The sequence below is a fragment of the Zootoca vivipara genome, chromosome 6 (assembly GCF_963506605.1).
Source record: "Zootoca vivipara chromosome 6, rZooViv1.1, whole genome shotgun sequence".
Classification (NCBI taxonomy): Eukaryota; Metazoa; Chordata; class Lepidosauria; order Squamata; family Lacertidae; genus Zootoca; species Zootoca vivipara.
The window spans coordinates 4401357-4420611 of NC_083281.1; the positions used below are offsets into that span (position 1 = coordinate 4401357).

Below are 19255 nucleotides of genomic sequence, written 5' to 3' on the forward strand. Positions count from 1 at the left end.
TAGCGATGTACAAATAGTATTGTTAATAATAGTAACAAACTAACTGATAATAACATAATAATATGTACTGGACTGGTCGTAGGCAAGAAAAGCTATCCTAAATCTTTAAAAACGTGATACAATATTGTATCTTGATACAATGATAATAATGTATCTGGTTGTATCCAGATACATTATTATCATTGCTTATTAATACCATCACCATCATTACTTATTACATTTATATACCACTCTTCATATGAAGCTCTTTGTGTGTCTCAGGGCTCCAACCCTTCCCTTAAAAAAAGAAAACCCCACTATTTTTCTTTTAAAAAAATTAATTACGACAAAAAAGACCAACCTGCCTGCCTCCTTGCAATTACATCCTCACCATTTCCTCACCATTTGGGCTTACATATATACACACACAGTACAATCTCTCACACACGTCTCATTCTTTAATAATGCTCTTTGTTGTAGGAATAATATATTATGAATGGCCCTTTAAAAAAAAAAAGAGCGGGGCGGGGGAGGAAATACTGGGGCCGGCTCTACCCCTCCCTCGAAAAAAAGGCGTGTGGGCGGAGAAAGGGGGGGTTAAAAACTCCATCTTGCCACCCAAAGGCCCCTCCCACTATGGCTTGATGGCGCTGGGTGCGCGAGGCATCCGGTCTCCTTTTCCACGTGGGGGAGAGCCAGCAGCCGGCCGCCATTGGCCCGCCGCGCTGGCGTCTCGGCGTTCGGAGGGCTGGGATTGGCAGCGGCGGGGCAGAGAGAGAAAAGAATGAATGGGGAGGGGAGAGAGGCTCCTCCCCCGTTTGGAACGTTGATACATTATAACTTTCGCTCCCAGCCGCCCCGCCCCCTTCTCATTCTGGCTCTTCCTTCCCCCTCTTTCATCTCCCCTCCTTTCTTCTGCGCTGGTTAGTTTCACGCCAGACCTCGGGAGCAGCAGGAGCAGCGGCAGCCCTGGCGGCGGCGGCTGCGGCGGCGGCTGCTTCGCTGCTCCGTCTGTGTGGCCGCGGGTTCGAGCCTAAGGTGGGGCGGAAGGAAAAAATATATATCTTTTTAAAAAATTCTTTTTAACTCTCCTGTATTTCAACCAGGAGGCAGGCTTGGTTTTGTGCGTGTGTGTGTGTGTGTTTTACAAAGTCGCCTTCCCATTGTCTCTTAAGAAGAAGGGGGAGGGGAGAATTGAGGAGCGTGAGTTTTGGGGGAGGAGGACAAAGGACGCCGCCTCCTTCCGCGATCTTTGCACGCGAGCGGCGGCGGGGAGAGGGAGGGAGGGGCAGAGAGAAAGCGGAGCGGAGGACGTCTGGAAAGCTTGCACTTGGATTTACTCCGGCGTCCCTAGGGCCCCTCGTGTGAACGCTCGAAGCGGAGTCGCTCCGGTTTCTCGTGGAAACGCCGAGGCGGCGGGAAACGCTCCTTTTGTCTGATCCGTGTCTCCTTGTCTTCCCCACCCACCCCCACCTTTAAAAAAAAAACTCTAGGTAATCGAATGGACCAACCTACCCCCAGGAGCTGCAGCCGGGGGCCCCCAGCCTGCGACGCCGTTCAGAGCGAGCCGTCCATGATTGTGCTCGTTCACACGACCACCGGGGCCCGGTATGAGCTGTCTGTGCCCGTGGAAGAGACGGTGGAAGGTCTGAAGCGGCGGTTGTCCCAGAGGCTGAAGGTCCCGCGGGAGAGGCTGGCGCTGCTGCACAAAGAAAGGTAATTACACGTGTGTGTGTGTGTGTGTGTGTGTGTGTGTATTGCTAATCCCCCCTTCCTTTTACTTTCTTCCTCTCCACGCCATCCCGAATACCCGGGTAGAGGAGTTAGGCTTAAATCGGGAGCTCGCGGGGAGCAAGAAGTTCGGGTTGCAGCCTACTAAGTTTTACTCGGGAGTAGACCCGCTGGCGTCTCCGTGTCAGTGGGTGGTTGTGAACTCTGCTCGGCAGGAGATTTGTGGGAAAGGGATGTGTCCCGAGTTCACTGTGTCTCTTCCCTTCGTTGGGGGTGTGCGGGCTCTACTCGGGAGGAGACCTATTGGAAGGAATGGGCCTGAGGAAGCTGTGCGCCCTTTTAATTTCACACGGTCAGTTCCAGCGGGGAGCTTGGGGTCCAGCGCCTCGCTTTTTGACCTGCATCCGGGAGCCCGAGGCGTTGTTCTACTCGGGATTAGGGCTCCACAACTGAATCCAGTAGGGCTTAATCCCAGGGCAACCAGGGCCTGATGGGATCTTGGCGGTGCGGTGTGTGTGAGGGTTGGGGGGGGGGAGAGAGAATGGTCTACTCGGGAGTAAGCTCGCCCGGGAAGCTTTGCTGTGCAGCCAGTGCGTGTGCCGGCGATCGCACCCTGAGAGGGGAAAAACTTTTTTAAGAAGGGCAGGAAAGTAGCGGATCTCGTTCAGAGTAGACTCGTTGAAATGAGTGGATGTTAGCTGCAGACCTGGGTCCGTTCCTTGCAATGGCTCTTTAAGTGGGCTGGATCATGTCTACTTGCTTTTGTGAAGTGGGTGTGTTTGCACCCGTGCACCCGTATGACACCCTCTTGACCCTCCCCCTTTTTTATATCCCTGCTATAAACCTGTCTTTTGATACGTGTTGGTGCATATTTGCCTAAAATCGCCTTAAATGTATATATTGTCATTTACAAGAGCCTCCGGTTCTTTTGGTAATGCCAGACTAGGACGTGTAAAAGGTGTGTGTGTAAAAAGAGATTCCTTCAGCCTAGATTTTGTGTGTCCCCAAAATACTTAATTGTCCCTGAATAGCCCCCATCTCCATTTCTCCTCCTGTTTATTAAGGGGGGGGTCTTGAAAGACCACACTCTGAAATGCCCTTACAATTTCCTTGAGATATTTGGTGAGAATACCCCCCCCCCAAAAAAATCTGTCCTGGCCTCTCTTTTTTTGGTTCCCACTAAAGGGTTTTTTATGCATAGCTGGAAATTCTCATTGCGGCCCCCAAATCTACCCCCCCAATCCTGGCCTGGCCCTCTTCCTCCTGTCCTTTGTTCGGAAGGTTGATTCTCCATCTCTCTGCAGACGTACCTGCTTTAAAAAAAAATCAGTATTTGAGGATCCCGGAGCCTGTACGTTGCAGGGAATCCGAAATACTGTATTCTCCTGGGGTTTTTAAATTTTTGTAATTTCAGAGGATTTGTGGAAATCTAATTGCAACAGTAACTGATACGGGCCAGGCTGGGAGGGGGGGGTCCTCCTCCTCCTCCTCCTTTCTCCCTTTGTTTAACAAAATCTCCTTCGCTTTGTTAGGGTAGAGAGAGGCAGATCAGTTCCTAAGATGCAAGGAAGCTTTGCCTTTGTGTGATGAGCCCTTGAGGGGGAAGGAAATCTTCCTCCCCCCCCATATTTGTATAACTTCCCTCCCACCCCCTGTCTGATCTACCTTTTATTTTTTAACGCATAAATCCAAAAAAATGCATTTTTATCCTCTTCCTTCTTCGCACAACTAGGTAAAAATAGGGAACAGTTCAGACTTAAAAATAAGGTGCCCCCCTCCCCACTCAAAGGGAATAGTAATCAAGAGTCGATTTTTCCCTTTAGGTACTGGGCCGTGCAATATAATGGTGTTTTTTTTAAAAAGCCCCCCGTTTTACAACCATACATTTATCCCTTCCTCTCTCTCCCCCTTGGAAAACTATGGCAATGGCTGCAATTTCTCTCTTTAGATACAATGGGTTTTTTTGCAATAAATGAATAAAATATCTATCCGGATCTGTCGCTGAAATTGTCTGGCAGAGTGGGTTTGTGCAACGAGATAGTTGTTTGACGGATGACTGCGGAATACCAGCTGCCCTGTCTGGGGGGGGGGGGAGAGAGAGAGACTTATTATATTGTGTTTACATAAGGAGCGGAAAGGGGAGAGGCTGAATGAAGATACTTCCCCCCCCCAAAAAAGGAAATTACTGAAAAGATGAATAATCAGAGGTTCTGTGTTCCGAAAGCAATTTAATTACCATTTGTATTTTTGAAAGTAACAATGCTTTACCCCCCTCCCTCTCTTTCTCTCTCTCCCCTGCTCACCCCCCCCCAAACAAAAATACTGTATCCTTTTAGTCGACTTAATTCGGGAAAACTTCAAGACCTGGGGGTTGGAGACGGCAGCAAGTTGACTCTGGTGCCAACGGTGGAAACTGGCTTAATGGTAAATAAGTTTCATTTCTTATCCCCACCCCCAGCATCAGGAGGGGCCAAGATTTGGCGCCCACTGGGTGCTGTGAACTATAACTCCCAACCGCCCCAACTTGGGTGTGTGCGAATGGCCAGTGATTATGGGAGTTGTAGTCAGAAGGCATTGACTTTGGCTACCTGAACCAGCAGGTTATTCCCTCTCCTGCAAAAGACTATGGGTGCCTTAGTCATCGTCTAAGGCAGGCATAGGCAAACTCAGCCCTCCAGATGTTTTGAGACTACATTTCCCATCATCCCTGACCACTGGTCCTGTTAGCTAGGGATGATGATGGGAGTTGTAGTCCCAAAACGTCTGGAGGTCCGAGTTTACCTATGCCTGCTCTAAGGCATTAATGACGGCAATAGGTTTTTTTACAGAGCCAGGGAATCGTGGAGTTGGAAGGGGGGCCCCCAAGAGCCATCTAGTCCAGCCCCATGCAATGCAGGAACCACAGCTAAAAGTATCCCTGGCAGATGGCCACCCAAACTCTGCAGAAACTAGTAAAATCCTGCCCACTTTTTTGTCCGCCCCTGCGCACCACTGGCATGCGGCCCCCAGAAGATTGGCCCTGGGCACATTAGGCCCTCGGCTGGAAAAGGTTCCCTAACCTTTAATTTTTGGAGCACCTCTGCAAGCTAACAGGTCACTCAAGGGCAGCTCAGGGTGGGGTGGGGAGGAAGCCTCCTCTTGGGCTCTTTTCCCTCCTGCTCGCCTAGAGGAGAATAGGAATGCTCTGTAGGCGACTAGGCAAAGTGTCGATTTTTGGAAAAAGAGATTTATCCTCTCGTCTTCTTGTTTCTCTTCCCCCCCCCCCCCAAAAAAACCTCACCTATTACAGTCGCAAGCATCCAGACCGGAACAGTCCGTAATGCAAGCGTTGGAAAGTTTAACAGAAACTCAGGTAAGGACACCTTCGGCTTGGGACGTGTGTGTGTGTGTGTGTCTGTGAAAATTTCTCCCTGAAATCCATTGCCTGAAATCTCCCTGCGAGGACTACAGGGATTGGTCAGTGGCAGCCTGCCTCAGCCCTGGTGACCTCCAGATCTGTAAATGCCTGGTTTTCCTAAAATTTGGACCTCCCCTGTGCATTTAAAAGAAGGATTTCAAAAAGGCTCTGCCTTTAGGTAAAGCTTCCTCCTTTCCTGTTGGGTCACTTCCTTCATCACCGCCTTATTGACTTGGGAACTTTTGTGCCGTTAATTTTGTAGGTCGGTTGTACGCCTTCTCCTTTTTCTTTTCTATCGGCACCCTGAAACTACGGTTCCCAGGATTCTTGGTGCACCGTGACTGCTTGAAAGTGATATAGCACTGCTTTAAATGTAGAGTGATGGGACTTGAGAGGGGGAGCGTAGGACGTGCTCGTTTTTTTTTTGGTGAGGCTTAAAGGCCATAGAGCTGAAGGAGGAAGTATGAAAGAGTGCCGCTCTGTCCCACTTCCTCTTTCATCTCTATGGGCTTTTCGAGGCTCCGGATGAATTGCACCAAATCTGAATCTTTGAGCCTGTTCTGGTGGAGGGAGGGCAGAAGCGGCTAGAGGGGGGAGGTGTTGCCGTGGGGCTCGCTCCGAAATTCAGATGCGCCTGTGGGGTCTAGATAAGTTGGCAACCCCTGCTAGGGAAAGCCTAGCCTTTTGAAGGATTTAACTGAATCCTGTAAGGGAAACTTGTGACTATTAAAGGAGGGGGTTTGTCTCCCACATCACAATGGGCTTTCAGAGCTGGGGGGTGCAGACCCCTTGGATAGCCAGGGTTGTCAGTATTATTATTATTATTATTATTATTATTATTATTATTATTATTATTATTATTTATTGCTAGCTGGCCCTGCCACGCGTTGCTGGGGTTGGGCAAGTAATCCTTCAAGGCTAGAGGAGAAAGGTGAGGGTCTCTCAGCTATAGGTCTACTCTGAGGAGGGCTATCATTGCATATGGCTCATGGCATTTTAAATTACCTAAATGACTCCTGGTCTATTGCTCTTCCATGGTGAATGAATCCAAAATGCTCTCAAAAGAAAATGTGGTGGCTGGCCAGAAATATCTCCTCTTTATAACCCCCACCCCTCTTGCAAGCAAAGAAGTTCCCTTAATCTGCCAGCTGCCCCATTTCCTATCTCTAGCTTTGTCCCTCGCCATTAGTCATGCTAGCCACAGGAATGAACGAACAGAACTAACCGCAATTTGAAACACATCACAAAAAGGAAAAAAGGGTTGGGGAGGGAAGAGGAAACCAAGCGGGCTTGAGGGGCACCGATACTTAAAATGGTTGTGGTCCCATTGAACTTAGTGAACGAGGTGAACTGGGGAGGGTGTCCACTAATTCCGGGGGTGGGGGCAGCCTACTCAGAGTACAACAACTCTGGATGAAAACCTATTGTGTTTATAAGCCTCGTGTGATCAAAACGTGCCTTCTGATAATGTGATTTAAAATTAAGGTGTGAGCCCCTTTCCAGTGGCCCACTGAGTCCAGTATCCTGTTCTCAAAGTAGCAAACCGGATGCCTGTCATTTAATTTCAATAGACCTACAACTTGTAGTATTCACCCACTTCGGGGTGGTTTTTTTTGCAATTATTCACCATCACCACCACCAAATCACAAGAGCATTATATCACTTATAAGGCACCTCAAATTTACTACATGGAGCCCAGGGTTTAAAAAACTAAGCTGGACCTCCCCACATTTATTTTAAAAATGAGTATATAGGAGGGCAATGTTGTGAAACGGTCACTTAATTTTTTTTAAGCGCGGAGGGGCTTGTGGCTGGCAGGGAAGAGAGATTTGGGGTGCAGAGTCAGTAGCAGCAAGGGGGTAGGGGGGGAAGAGTCCCATTTCTCCTTCCTCTCCCCCCCCCCCGCACCCCACTGCCTGGTCATTATATGGAGAAGAGGAGGATGGGGAGTTTTAATTTATTTACTGCTCCCTCCCCCCACCCCACCCCCACGGGAGTAAGAGCCTCAGGAAGAAGCAAGGGTGGAATTTGAGGGGGGGTGGTCTATTGATGGAAAGGGGGGTGCACGCCAGGAATGCTTGCATGCCTGGGGAGGGGGGTAGGTGGAGCTGAGCCGAGCGCCAGCCAGCCATCTGTTTCTGATGGGGCTGGCTTTGATTATTCTGGCTTCTGCTTAAACCCACATTCCTTCCTCTTTGCTGAGACTCTGCCGCTTTGCTCTTGGTAGCAAAAAAAGTCTGGTGGGAGGGGGTTTTTTGGGCGGGGAGAGAAGGGTGCAGAATCTGGTTGCGGGAGGGTGGCCGGGTTTAAGACTTGCCCTGGACGTTTTGATGCTTGCCTCCCCGATGGCATTTATTTCAAAGTTCTGCTCCATTGAAGTGAACGGGCCCTAGTTGTGTCATAACGGCTGTGCTGAATCAGGCCGAATGGTTTTGGCGCAGAATCCTGGCTAGCCGCATGCTTTCCCTTTAATTTTGAGTGTGTGCTACTTGAAATCATAGTATGCATTTAGTATGTGTTATTTATTTTATTTGTATGCTGTCCATCTGACGGGGTCTCCCCAGCCACTCTGGGCGGCTCCCAACAGAATATTAAAAACACGACAGAACGTTAAAAACTTCCCTGTACAGGGCTGCCTTCAGGGGTCTTCTAAAAGTCAGGTAGTTGTTTTATTTCCTTGACATCTGATGGGAGGGCGTTCCACAGGGCGGGCGCCACCACTGAGAAGGCCCTCTGCCTGGTTCCCTGCAACCTCACTTCTCACAGGGAGGAAACCTCCCTCAGGTCCCAGGCTGGGTGTCAGTGTTAAAGCGCAACTTTTTAAAACAACTTTGCAACCATAACAATTACCATTTAGTGCATCTTGCTTCATAAATATTCATTCTCTGTTTAGTAATAATAATTTATTTGTACCCCGCCTATCTGGCTGGGTCTCCCCAGCCACTCTGGGCGGCTTCCAACAGAAAAATACAACACGATAATCTATTAAACATTAAAAGCCTCCCTGAACAGGGCTGCCTTCAGATGTCTTCTAAAAGTCTGGTAGTTGTTTTCCTCTTTGACATCTTTTGGGAGGGCGTTCCACAGGGCAGGCGCCACCACCGAGAAGGCCCTCTGCCTAGTTCCCTGCAACTTGGCATCTCTCAACAAGGGAACCGCCAGAAGGCCCTCGGTGCTGGACCTCAGTGTCCGGACAGAATGATGGAGGTGGAGATGCTCCTTCAGGTATACTGGACCGAGGCCATTTAGGGCTTTAAAGGTCAGCACCAACACTTTGAATTGTGCTCGGAAACAAAATCAATATTATTCGTCGCCGTCTTCATATTGTGAAACGTTGCATTGTTTTTAATGTTGTAAACCACCCTGAGATCTACGGGGATGGGGCCGTAAACAAATTGAATAAATGATAAAGCTGGCTAGAATCTGTCACATGTCCCCAGTGTGTGTGTGTGTGTGTGTGTGTGTGTGTGTGTGTGTGTGTGTGTGTGTCTGTCCATCCATCCATATGGCAAGCTCTGCCCCCAAAGGCTTGCAATCTTTATTATTATTTTAAAACATACATGCATAAACACACACACACACGAGGAAAGAGAGTTGGGAAGGGAAGAGGAAACCAAGCAAGCTCAAGGCACCAAAACGCATGCAAGCACCCAGGCCACTGGCACCCATCTTTTGCAAAACCGCGGCCACGGCCACCCCTGTTTCAGCCCAAGGTGATGGTTGGAAAGAGAGATTCCCTGGAGAGGAGAGCTAGTAGCTTTTGCATTCTTCCTAGGACAGGGAAATGGTGGGGGGAACCTCTCCTCTCCCCCGTTCCCCCTAGCAAACTTTTTCTTCCCATAGCTTTTGCACAGAAAGGGAACTCCCAGTAACTGTCCGAGTATTTACTTGGGGAGTGGGGGGGGGGAGACAAAACTAGGAAGCCCCACCCTTCATTCATCCTGTGGCTGTTCTGCTTTCCTCAAACGGCTGCCCGCCTTCCTCTTGCTAAGAGCAGGAAAATCTGCTTCCTCTAATGTTTGGGGTGGGTTTTACGAAAAATCTGCCTTCCCCAACGCCCTTTCCTGAGATCTGGGTGCAGGGCCGGGTGGGTGAAATGTCTCGCTTCCGTTGGTTGAGAGAGGGTGGGGGTGTTATAATTTATTTACGGTTGCATTTGCTGCGTTCTCCAAGGCAGCTCTCTTCCCCCACAACCACCCCGCGAGGTAGGTTAGGCTGGAGAGGACATGCAATTGCAGGGGGGATTCGAACCCGGATCCTAGTAGTATTATTATTGAGAATCTCCCCTTTTACAAGTCTGTGTTGCTCGGCTGAAATCATAACCTCTCCTGGGTTGTGTTTTGTTTTTGGGATGGGCACCGATTCTGGAGAGGAAGAATCGGTTCCTCCCTGACGTAGGGTGTTTTGTTTTTCTGTGTGTGTGTTTGTTTGCTTTGCAAGGGGTGGGGTGGTCCAGGAAGTCTGTAGGGTTGCCCCTCCAGTGATGCATGCTGCCCTCCTCTCAGGGAGGGCGCAAACCGCCCGCCTGCCCCACCCACAAAGCGTGGCCGTGGTGCCACCCTCCCAGAGCGGCAGGGAAGCGGGCAAGGCTGAGGGTTACCTCGGGCCAAGAGTTTTCTGAACACGTCGGAGAAAGAAAGAATTCGGTGTACTCTGAGTCATCCCCTGGTTTCTGGGAACTGGGGCTCAGCTCTCGAGCTGGATTCAGAGGCAATCAATTTAAATTTCTTCCTTTGCGTCCTCTCTCACTTTCCCCGGGGGGTGAGGGGCGAAGGCTTTCTGAATCCAAGCAGGAAAATAATATTTTCTTTTCGGGTGGTTGGCACAGAAGAACATCTCTCTCTTTCTCTCCCGCCCTCAACCCAAACCCATTGCCATCTCTCTAGAGAACACGGAGGTGGGTTTTTGTGTGTATGTGTGTGTGTGTGTGTGTGTGTGTGTGTGTGTGTGTGTGTGTGTGTGTCTTTTCCCCACCCACCCGGTTCACTCCCAGAAGAGTGTGCGATTGTGAAACTTGCGTCCTCTGGCGTAGATAAGAGGTTGTGTTGCAATCACGGTGACTGCAGGGTTTTTTTTAGTTCCCACCCCCCTCCTAGTTTGTGGAAAGGCTTATTGGCGGCCTTGACGCATTTGTTGAGGGTGGCAGGTTCCCTGAGCATGTGCAGAGTGCATTCCCCCACCCGCCCAGGGCGGGTGTGCAGTTGTGCAACTTCATCCTCCAGAGCAGGTAACAGGTTTTGAGTTTTGATTTTCCCCTCTACTGTTTTGCAGAAAGGTTTATCTCTGCTTCCAAGGCAGCTGGCTTTCTGAGCGTGTGCAGAGTTTCATTCTCTTCCCCCCCCTGCCTTTGGAGTGGGTGTTTTGCGCGAGGTGTGTACGTGTATTTCATATTAGGGGAGCTGACGAGTTAAGGGACATCGGCCAGAGTGTGGGCTCAGCCTAGCCGCAGCCAAGTGATAAAGCAGCTGTTTTGCATGCAGAATGTCCCAGATTCCAATTCCCAGCACCCTCTACAGGTAGACAAGAATGAGCCAGCCAGACAAATAGGCAATAAAGCAGCTTCCTGTGTTCCTGGCTGTAAACCAGGAAGTGGCAACAATTCCTTAGAGCAGGCACAGAGTGCCTGGCAACCAGAACCAGACCTACAGAGCTAAGGGATTTAGGGAACTGCATATCCACACTGGAAGGTGCAACCTCAAGCCGTCTTCCTTCCCATTTGTAAAAAAAAAAAGTGGTGTCTCTATGAGCCTGCTTACTTTCCTCTTCCCTCCCCAGACCTCTTTCCTTTTGTGATGTGTTATTTGAAATGCGCCGCTTCATTCATAAAGTGGGAGGCATACCGCTAGGGTCACCTAGTCCAACCCCTTGCAATGACTCAGACCTGGGTATGTTTATTTTCCTTCTTAAAACGCCCCCCCAAAAAAACTTACCTGCATTAGCGCTCTCCCCCCCCCCCTCTCTCTCTCTCAAAAACCAGGCCAAATAACGTATAAAGCTGGCACCTGAGTTGGCCAACATGGTGTCCTCCTGGCATTTTGGGACTCCCAGTTCCCACCCGCCCCTTGCCCCCAGGCATCAGCTGTGCTGGCCGGGAACTGTAGTGCGAAGCACCTGGCGGGCGATGGGAGTGTGTGCCAGGCGGGTGTCCTCGTTCGTGGTTCCTTTGACCCGTTGTCTCTGATGACAGGCTGGACCTGGGTGCTGCTTCTGCCTATTTGTGTGTGTTTGGTGCCTGCTTGCAGATAATGGGGCCTCTTCCTCTCCTCTCTCTCTCTTTCTTTCTTTCTCTCTCTCTCTCTCTCTTTCAAAAGAAGCGAGCGCCAGGGGAAGATTTTATTTTTAGTCCTGCCAGCGTCCTGTGGCACTGAGGTAGCTGGTACTCAGGGCATCAGGCTCCGGTTAATGACAGCGAAGGGCGAATCTCCTCCATCTTCAGCTTGGCCTCTGACGTCAGAGGAAACGCGAGGAGGAGGGCAGAGCGAGAGACGGGCTCTCTTCTGCGGCAGGGGCAGAGTGCGTTAATGGTTAGAGCGCCAAGCAGAAAACAGATGGCAGTTTTTTAAAAAAACAACTGAGGAGGGGGCGTTGAGCCTTAGGGGGCTCAGAGCTATGAGTCACGGGTGGGTTTAGTTTTCTCCAAGCTGAAGAGGCTTGGAGAGCCCTCAGTTCTTATTTCAAAGAGCTGTGGAACTGCAAGGGGGATCCCCAAGAATCATATAGCCCAACCCCTTCCAGGGGAGCATTTTTGGGGGTTTTTTGGCATCAAATGCATGTAGATTCTAAGCTATTTCCCCTGTACTGGTGCATAATCCTGAATTAATTTGATATTGGTGTTTGTTTGGCTCATTTCTCCCCCCCCCCCCCGGTGCTATATCTTCAGTCACGGAGTCTGTGAAATGGGTTTGCAATATCCTCTGAGGCTGCAATGCTATAATGTGCGGTCGTTATTTCATTTGTTCTCTATTGCTTCGCGCTATTAAAACGCTTTGTGGTCAAGTTTATTGCCCTTGCAATTTGCTGGGGCTTGTGTGTGTGTGTTCCTTTTTTATTTATCAATGGCTGGCTTTTCTGGCGCCCCAGCCCTGCGAGGTGGTTCTCTGCATTTCTTCTCCCTCGTTCTACTGGTGCCTAGTTTCTATAATAAACAGATAATCTGTTTGGCTGGAGATGGGAGGCAGAATACACCCCCCTCCACAAAATTTATCCCCCTTTTGCCAGGCAATCCCAAAAGACTCCTTGAGCGCCACTGAAATCCCAGCAGAGGGGCTGCTTACGAATTTACAGCAGTGGGGGGGGGGGGGGAGAGAGAGAAAGAAGAGTTATCCTTGGACGAAAGGCTCCCCCCAGACCTTTTCTGCATATGGAAATTGCCATCTGGGCTGGCGTGAAGCTTTTGAGAACAAAGGAGCGCCTTCCATTCAGCTGGTGGAGCGATATTTTTTTTGGGGGGGGGGAGAGCCTAAAAAAAAAAAGCATGCATTTTTTTTCTGATGGAGAGGTAGAAAGATTCTCTTCCAGCTGCGTGCAGCAGACAGCCCCTCCCCTTCACTGTTTAATCAAAATCAATAATAAATACTGCTTGCTGCACATTTCACGGTGGGGGGGGTTAACCTGGCGGGTGTCCAGCAGTCTTTTGTGCCGCCGGTGGGGGCGGTCGCTGCAGGGAGAGACAAGGACCGGGAGTCGTGACTTGCAGCCGGCGGATGGGGGGACGGACACACGAGGGTGCTTTTGATGGCAAAGGCTCCATTGCGGCTGGGCTGATTTGGAATTTTGTGACTGGCGCATGCACGGGGGGGGGGGTGCCAGACGCCTGGAGATTTGGAGAACCCAGCTTCCCCCCCCTCTGCTTTCTGCCCCCCCAGCTCTCCAGACTTGGGGGTGGGGGGAGGCCAAGTTTCTAGTACTGTAGATCTGCCCTGGGTCACCTCAAGCCCTCATTGAGGTTGTCATAAAGGGAAGCATTTGTTCTGGCCCTGATGGAAGAGGCCATCCTTTGCTTCCTTGCACTCGCAGATAGACTGCCCTTTTGCATGCCTGTTCCATTTACTAGCGGTAGCTCCAAATATTTGGTTGCGCTTACAGTCTTGGGCTTCGGATGCAAATGAAGGCAGGAAGGGTAGACCCTGTGACAGAGGACAATCTTCGCTTCCCTGGGGATAGCAATGCTCAATCTACAGCTAGAGGGGCTTCACTCTGCACATGCTCAGGAGCCCCTCAAGGTCACCATTCCTGGGTATTTTTTAGCTAGTTCCATCCCAGTGTTGGCTAAGAGAGTAAAGACACAGTTACCAGGTCTGAATATTCTAAAGTGCATGATTTGTTACATCAATTTATATTTTTTAACAAACTGGGTTTTTGTTTTGTTTGTTTTTTGCTTGATGCTTTCGGCATCTTGTTTTGTTTTGTTTACGGCATTGTTCCTGCAGAAGAGAGCAGAGTCGACATCCGTCGCACTTATTCTGTTTAGATGCGTTCCAACCTTTTGAAAATAATAAGTTGCGTGCTAGAGGTGGTTTGAGGTCTGCTTCTTGCAGATAGCAGCCTGCTAACCCAACTTCCCGGGTGTCCGAAACTCAGCTTCGCTGCTTTTTCGCCCACTGCCTGTATCCGGCCGATTCACTTGCCCCCCCCTCAGTTCCCACGAGTTTCTCAGAAACTTCGAAGCCGGGGTGGGTGGGTGTTGTCTTCCGTGTGTCGATGGGGCATGAGCAGTTGTGGGGGGGAAGTCTAGGGGGCCGAGAGCATCCCAGCAGGTGCCGGGGGGAGGGTTGAGCAGGGTCATGGATGACGCAAGGAGCGTTTTTGGGCGATTTTAGATTTATTTTCTCTCTCCCTTTCGCTTACGTTTCTGCAGCAGCAGGAAAGAGTTTGTTTGTGTGCATTGCAAAAAAAAATAATTCGGAAGTGTCGGTTGAAGAACTCCTAAGCAATGATAAAAGCAGAAGGGGAACTCTGCTCCTAAACCCCCCACAAATCCCTAAGGCCTTGTATGCCTCCTTCCGGCAACTCCTGCAACCAGTCTGGTTGCCGAACGCTTTGCTCTGCTTCCCTTTGGACCCCGAGGCCGGGGATTGAGCTTGGCGCCTTCTGCATGCGGCGCAGGTGTCCTAGCGCAGACCTTTGTAGCCCTTCCATTTCGTAGAATTGTCGGAAAGGGACCCCGAAGCTCATCTAGCCCAACCCCCCCCCCCAATGCGGGAACCTTTTGCCCCACGTGGGACTCGAACCCAGAACTCTGGAATTAGTAGTGCCTCGTGGTTTTAAACACTCGCACGCTTCTCGGCTGCTTTGCAGACCCTTATCTCGGTGGCGGGAACCAGATTATTATTCGGCTTGCTTCTCTTATGCTTTAACTTCTTGAGTTGGCAAGGGCAAAATGTCTAGTTAACGTCCTTTTAAAAGACTCCACCCTAGACCAGCGAATGCCACCTGGTTAAGCAAATATTTACTGCTGTCACCCCACACCAGCCCCTCCCGGGGACCAGGGCTTGTTCTGGGGTTTCCCCACCCAAATCCCGTCAGATCGCACAGGTGTGTTGGGTTTTATGGTCTGCCCACGGTGGTTTATGATTCTCTCGGGGCATTGACTGCAACGAGGTGGAGATGCGCGGCGGGGCCTGTGTTTTGAGAAACCCGGCCCTCAAATCTGCTGGCTGTCTCCTCTCCCCCTTTGCCACTCCAGTGGAGCATTAGCCCTGGCAGGCAGAAATCTGTCAGGTGCAGCTGCTCTCAAACTTGGAATGACGGGAGGCATTCCATGTTGAACAGGCTGCCTGCCACGTGACCCAGCCTTTGAACTGTGAGCAGTGCGGTTTCGATGCGAGGACTTTGCTCTCGATTTGACTAATCCTCCGCTGGAGACCTGGGCGAAACGGAAACTGTTCCTAGGTTGCTGTGTTTGTAACGACGGGAGGAGGCATAATAATAATAATAATAATAATAATAATAATAATAATAATAAATTTTTATTTGTATCCCGGCCGAGGCCGGGCTCAGAGCAGCTAACATAAAAACAACACAATATGCATAAAAACAGACAACAATTAATTAAAAAGCAAGACCCGAACTGTGAGCTGCCTCTGAAACCAGGCTTTTTCCAGGTAGCTGCTCACCTGTGGCGAGTTGGGCTGGGTCTCCAAGCGACTCTATGCGGAAGTGGGGTTTTTTTTTATTTAAAAAAATCCTCCCCTGTTCCTCCTTTGGAGAATTCACCCAACGCTGCATAAATGCTGTCCAGCTTCTGCGAGGTGCGGTCGTGGAGTATGCGGGGTGTGTGAGAGAGAGCAGGGAACCAGCGAAAACAGACTCTGAATACTGAACCCATTTCCATCTTGAGCACTGCGCTCCCAGAGCACAGTGAGGTTTGCAGCCATGAGGTCTAGCAACTTGATTTTCACTCACTACCCAAGTACATTTGTTATCGTACGCTGCTCTGGGACTTAACGTGAGGAGCGTATCCAAATCTATTCATCCACTACATATGTTTGGAAGCCCGGTTGCTTTGTGTCTGTTCGCATTTTGAGATATCGTAAACTGAGTTTTCGCAACTGCTCAAGGAACAGGTGTGTTTGTCCATTTGCATGCAGCTGGGGGACCATTTCGACTCAAGAAAGCAGGCCGAACCTTTTGAAACAGCCCACGATCTCAAAAGGAGCTGGTTTTGACCACTGGTTCCAAAACTGCATGAAATCTGACCACTTGATCTCAAAACAGCACTGATTTTTAACCTTGTGGCTTCCAAGCTGTGGTGATTTTGACCCCTTGATTTCAGGGTGGACTTGATTTAAATCTTTTTTTTAAGAAAGACTCATTCTTGCTGGTATAATCTTAATTTTTACAACCAGCTGAAGGTTTTTGACTGTTTTTACAGTTCTATCAAAAATGACTGCTTTGGTTATACTATTAGAAATAAATAGACAGGTAATTGTGAAATTTTTGTGTTAACTGCTTATATTTGGACAACTTTTCTGGTAATTGTGAAATTTTTGTTTTAACTGCTTATGTTTGGACAACAGCAGAAAAGGAGAAAAATAATCATTTCCTTAATAACAATTTAAACAATTTATTTAACCAAAATGATAACATTATAGCATATGTATCAATGTTTGTTAACTGATGTGGTTAAATGGGTTTAAAAAACAACAACAAACCAACTTTGAGTTTTACACACTTGAAAAACTTAAAACACATTAATAGCCTTTGGAGTATAATGTAACTTAAATAGAAAACTATCTTTAGAAGAAGAAAAATTCCTCCAAAAGCATTTTATTTTAAAAATCCAATGGAAATAAAGAAAATTCTGATTTAAATCATAAAATCATTTTTAAAAAAATATTTAAATCATTGAGTTTTATCCACTCTCAGCGCTTGTGGTCCACCCCCCTTCTGCAAATTCCGAGGTGTAAAAATGAATCTGGCTTGTTTTGTTTTTGATACCTGCGTCTTCTCATCTCCTCCTCTTCTTCCCTCCCCAGGTAAATGACTTCCTGTCGGGTCGATCTCCTCTCACCCTGGCCCTGCGTGTTGGGGACCATATGATGTTTGTCCAGCTCCAACTCGCGGCCCAGCAGAACGGCGGCCAACTTCAGCACCGCCACCTGATCGCCAGCCGCGGCGAGCCCCCGGCGGCGACGCCCCCGGCCGGCCCCAACTGCCCCGCTCTCCACGGGGGCAGCCATGCCCCAGACTTCGCCCGGGTCCCCGCCCCGCCCGCTTGCCAGGAAAGCCCCGCCTCCCCATCGCAGGCCCCGCCCACGTACTGTAGCTCCGCCCACCCGACGCCCGTCACGGCCGGCATGTTCCGCTCGCATGGGGCCCAGGCGGCGAGCGGCGGCGCAGGGAACGCCTCTTCGTGTTCGGAGGTGAGTCGTGGTCTCGCCTGCAGCAGGCCAAGGGGAACCTAGTCCAGCCCAATCTTTTTGCCCAGCACGAGACTCGAACCCACAACCTGAGCCTCATGTCTGAGCTATTCCAATGGGGGATTGTTTTAGGAAAATAAGGTTTTCAGTGTCGGGGCCCTCTAGGTCTGAATTGGGTGAGGGGGTCTTCTCGTCCACCGTCACAGGAAGAAAATATGTCTGGTTTTGGTGTATTGATGTCAGAAAAACCAGGCAGTATAGGAAGCAAGGGTGCCTGATTTGGGAAGCCGTGGTGCCAAGAATCTGTTGGCTCTGGTTGCAAACTCCCGTTGATTTCTCCACCCTGCCTTGGGAAAGGAGACTTTCCCACCAGTGTGCAATGAGCAAAACTGCCGCAGATCCTCGCCAAGGGCCGAGTTCGGCAGCAGGGCAAGAGGAAGTTCGTGCTGGAACCGAATGTTGAGAATTGGGGGGTAGGAGTTAAAAAAGCAAGTTTCGAGTCCCCAGTGGTTGCAAAAGGCAGGTGTGTGGAGCTCATAAGTTGAAGGTGGGAGGGTTGCTTCCGATTTTCTTAGCTCGCCTCTCCGCAGTGAGCAGCTCGTGGCAGCTAAGCCCTGCTCTTAAGTAGACCCGTTGAAATTAATGCACGCAACTAACAGAACGCAAGCCCGTTCATTTCAGTTGGGAAGTGTTAACAGCATGAGGGTCATCGGTTCAAGTCCCACGTTGGGCGAAGGATTCCTGCATCGCAGTGGTTTGGACTCTGTGACGATCCCTTCCAACAGTTATATGATCTCACTGTATCCCCCCCCACACACACACCTTGTTCAAAAGTTTAACCAAGGGCTAAAACCAGGGTCTGGTCTTCAAAGCTGCTGCCATCCTCTGGCTCCTGAGCATGTGCAGAGAGCCCCTGCATGAAAGCTTTGAGCCCCACATTTGGACAAAAGATTCCTGCATTGCAGGGGGTTGAATTGAGTGACCCTCGTGGCCCCTTCTACAATTCCATGAGTCTATGAAACTCCACGATCTTGGGCAGAAGCCTCTTAAGGTTCTAGTCCTCATGAGGGGCCGATTTAGATAGGGAGCTCCCTTGTACAGACCACTGGTCCTTCTGCTTATGTATTGTCTACACTATGGGCAGCGCCTCTCCAGAGACGTTCCTGGCCCTATCTGCAGAGCATTAAACGTTTGGGGGGGCCTTCAACATGCAAGGCAGGTGTCCTGGAACCAAGCTGTGGCCTGTCACCAATTAGGGCCAGAAATCTGCCGCATGCAAAGTAGAGCATTGGTCCATCTCGTCTGCACTGACTGGCATCGGCTCTCGGGGGAGGGGTTTAGATCTCCCTGGAGATTGAATCTGCATTCAGACCAAATGCTCTCCCATTGAACCCACAGCTTTTCTTGCCCTGCCATCAGAAAGCACCCTATGTTTATAGAAAAGCCTTTTCTGAAGATGGGTTGGGGCAGGGGTTTGCACCTCTATTCAGGAGGTTTTCTAAGCAGAGGTTGTCCGGAATTCGTTACCTGTGGTTCTGGGGGTTGGACTAGATGACCCTGGGGTGTCCCGTCCGATTCTTTGCACAGACTTCAATTTTTTTTCCTGCCCTCCTTTCACAGGTTGATTGCGCCACGCGGAGCAAACCTTCGCCCAGTGCCAGCCAGGTTCAGCCTTCCCGACCCCGTAAACCCGGCGCCGTGATCGAAAGCTTCGTGAACCACGCTCCAGGTGTCTTCTCGGGGACGTTTTCTGGTACGTCTCGGTTGACCCTTATCTTCTCTTCCTACAACCCCTCCACCTTCCGTGGGAACAAAATACAGCTTCATGTTGGGGTGTGGTGTGGTGTGCAAGCTTCAGAACATCACAGGATGCTTCTCCTGGCTGAGGAAGAGTCCTGAAGCTGACGGAAGCCCATGTGCCATTTTTACAAATGAAAATGGACCTGAATGAACCATGGGAGCCAAATGATGGGTTTCTGTAGGAAGCAGGTCTGAACCTGATCTGTGCTGGTTTCCAACAAGAGAAACCTAAGTGAATTTTGGAGCTCAACATTTCTTTAAAATTGTATCTGTTTGCTGCTATTATTATTATTATTATTATTATTATTATTATTATTATTATTATTATCATTTATTAAATGGGCTTGTTAGTTCTGGTTTGGGAAATCTGTGACAACCCAGCCCCTTCTAAGGATGTTGCAGGACTCTGGTATATCCACCAGCATTAGCCAGCATGACTAGTGGTTGGAGATAAATTGGGGTTGTATTCTAGACTTATTCAACTATT

At 49.6% G+C, this 19255-nt stretch overlaps 1 protein-coding gene across 2 annotated transcripts in view; it reads left to right on the top strand.

Moving 5' to 3' along the window:
* Positions 1–19255, top strand: part of MIDN (midnolin) — a 42977-nt gene that overhangs the window by 9623 nt on the left and 14099 nt on the right. Inside the window, exons 1-6 of one of the 2 annotated variants that reach the window (XM_035118678.2) lie at positions 888–1017; positions 1473–1695; positions 4047–4134; positions 5000–5062; positions 16585–16971; positions 18589–18721. In XM_035118678.2, the coding sequence (XP_034974569.2) occupies positions 1481–1695; positions 4047–4134; positions 5000–5062; positions 16585–16971; positions 18589–18721 (886 nt within the window). In that variant the 5' untranslated portion in view covers positions 888–1017; positions 1473–1480. Of the gene's footprint in view, positions 1–887; positions 1018–1472; positions 1696–4046; positions 4135–4999; positions 5063–16584; positions 16972–18588; positions 18722–19255 lie in introns of those variants that run through there. The other variant, XM_035118677.2, reaches the window with a different exon arrangement.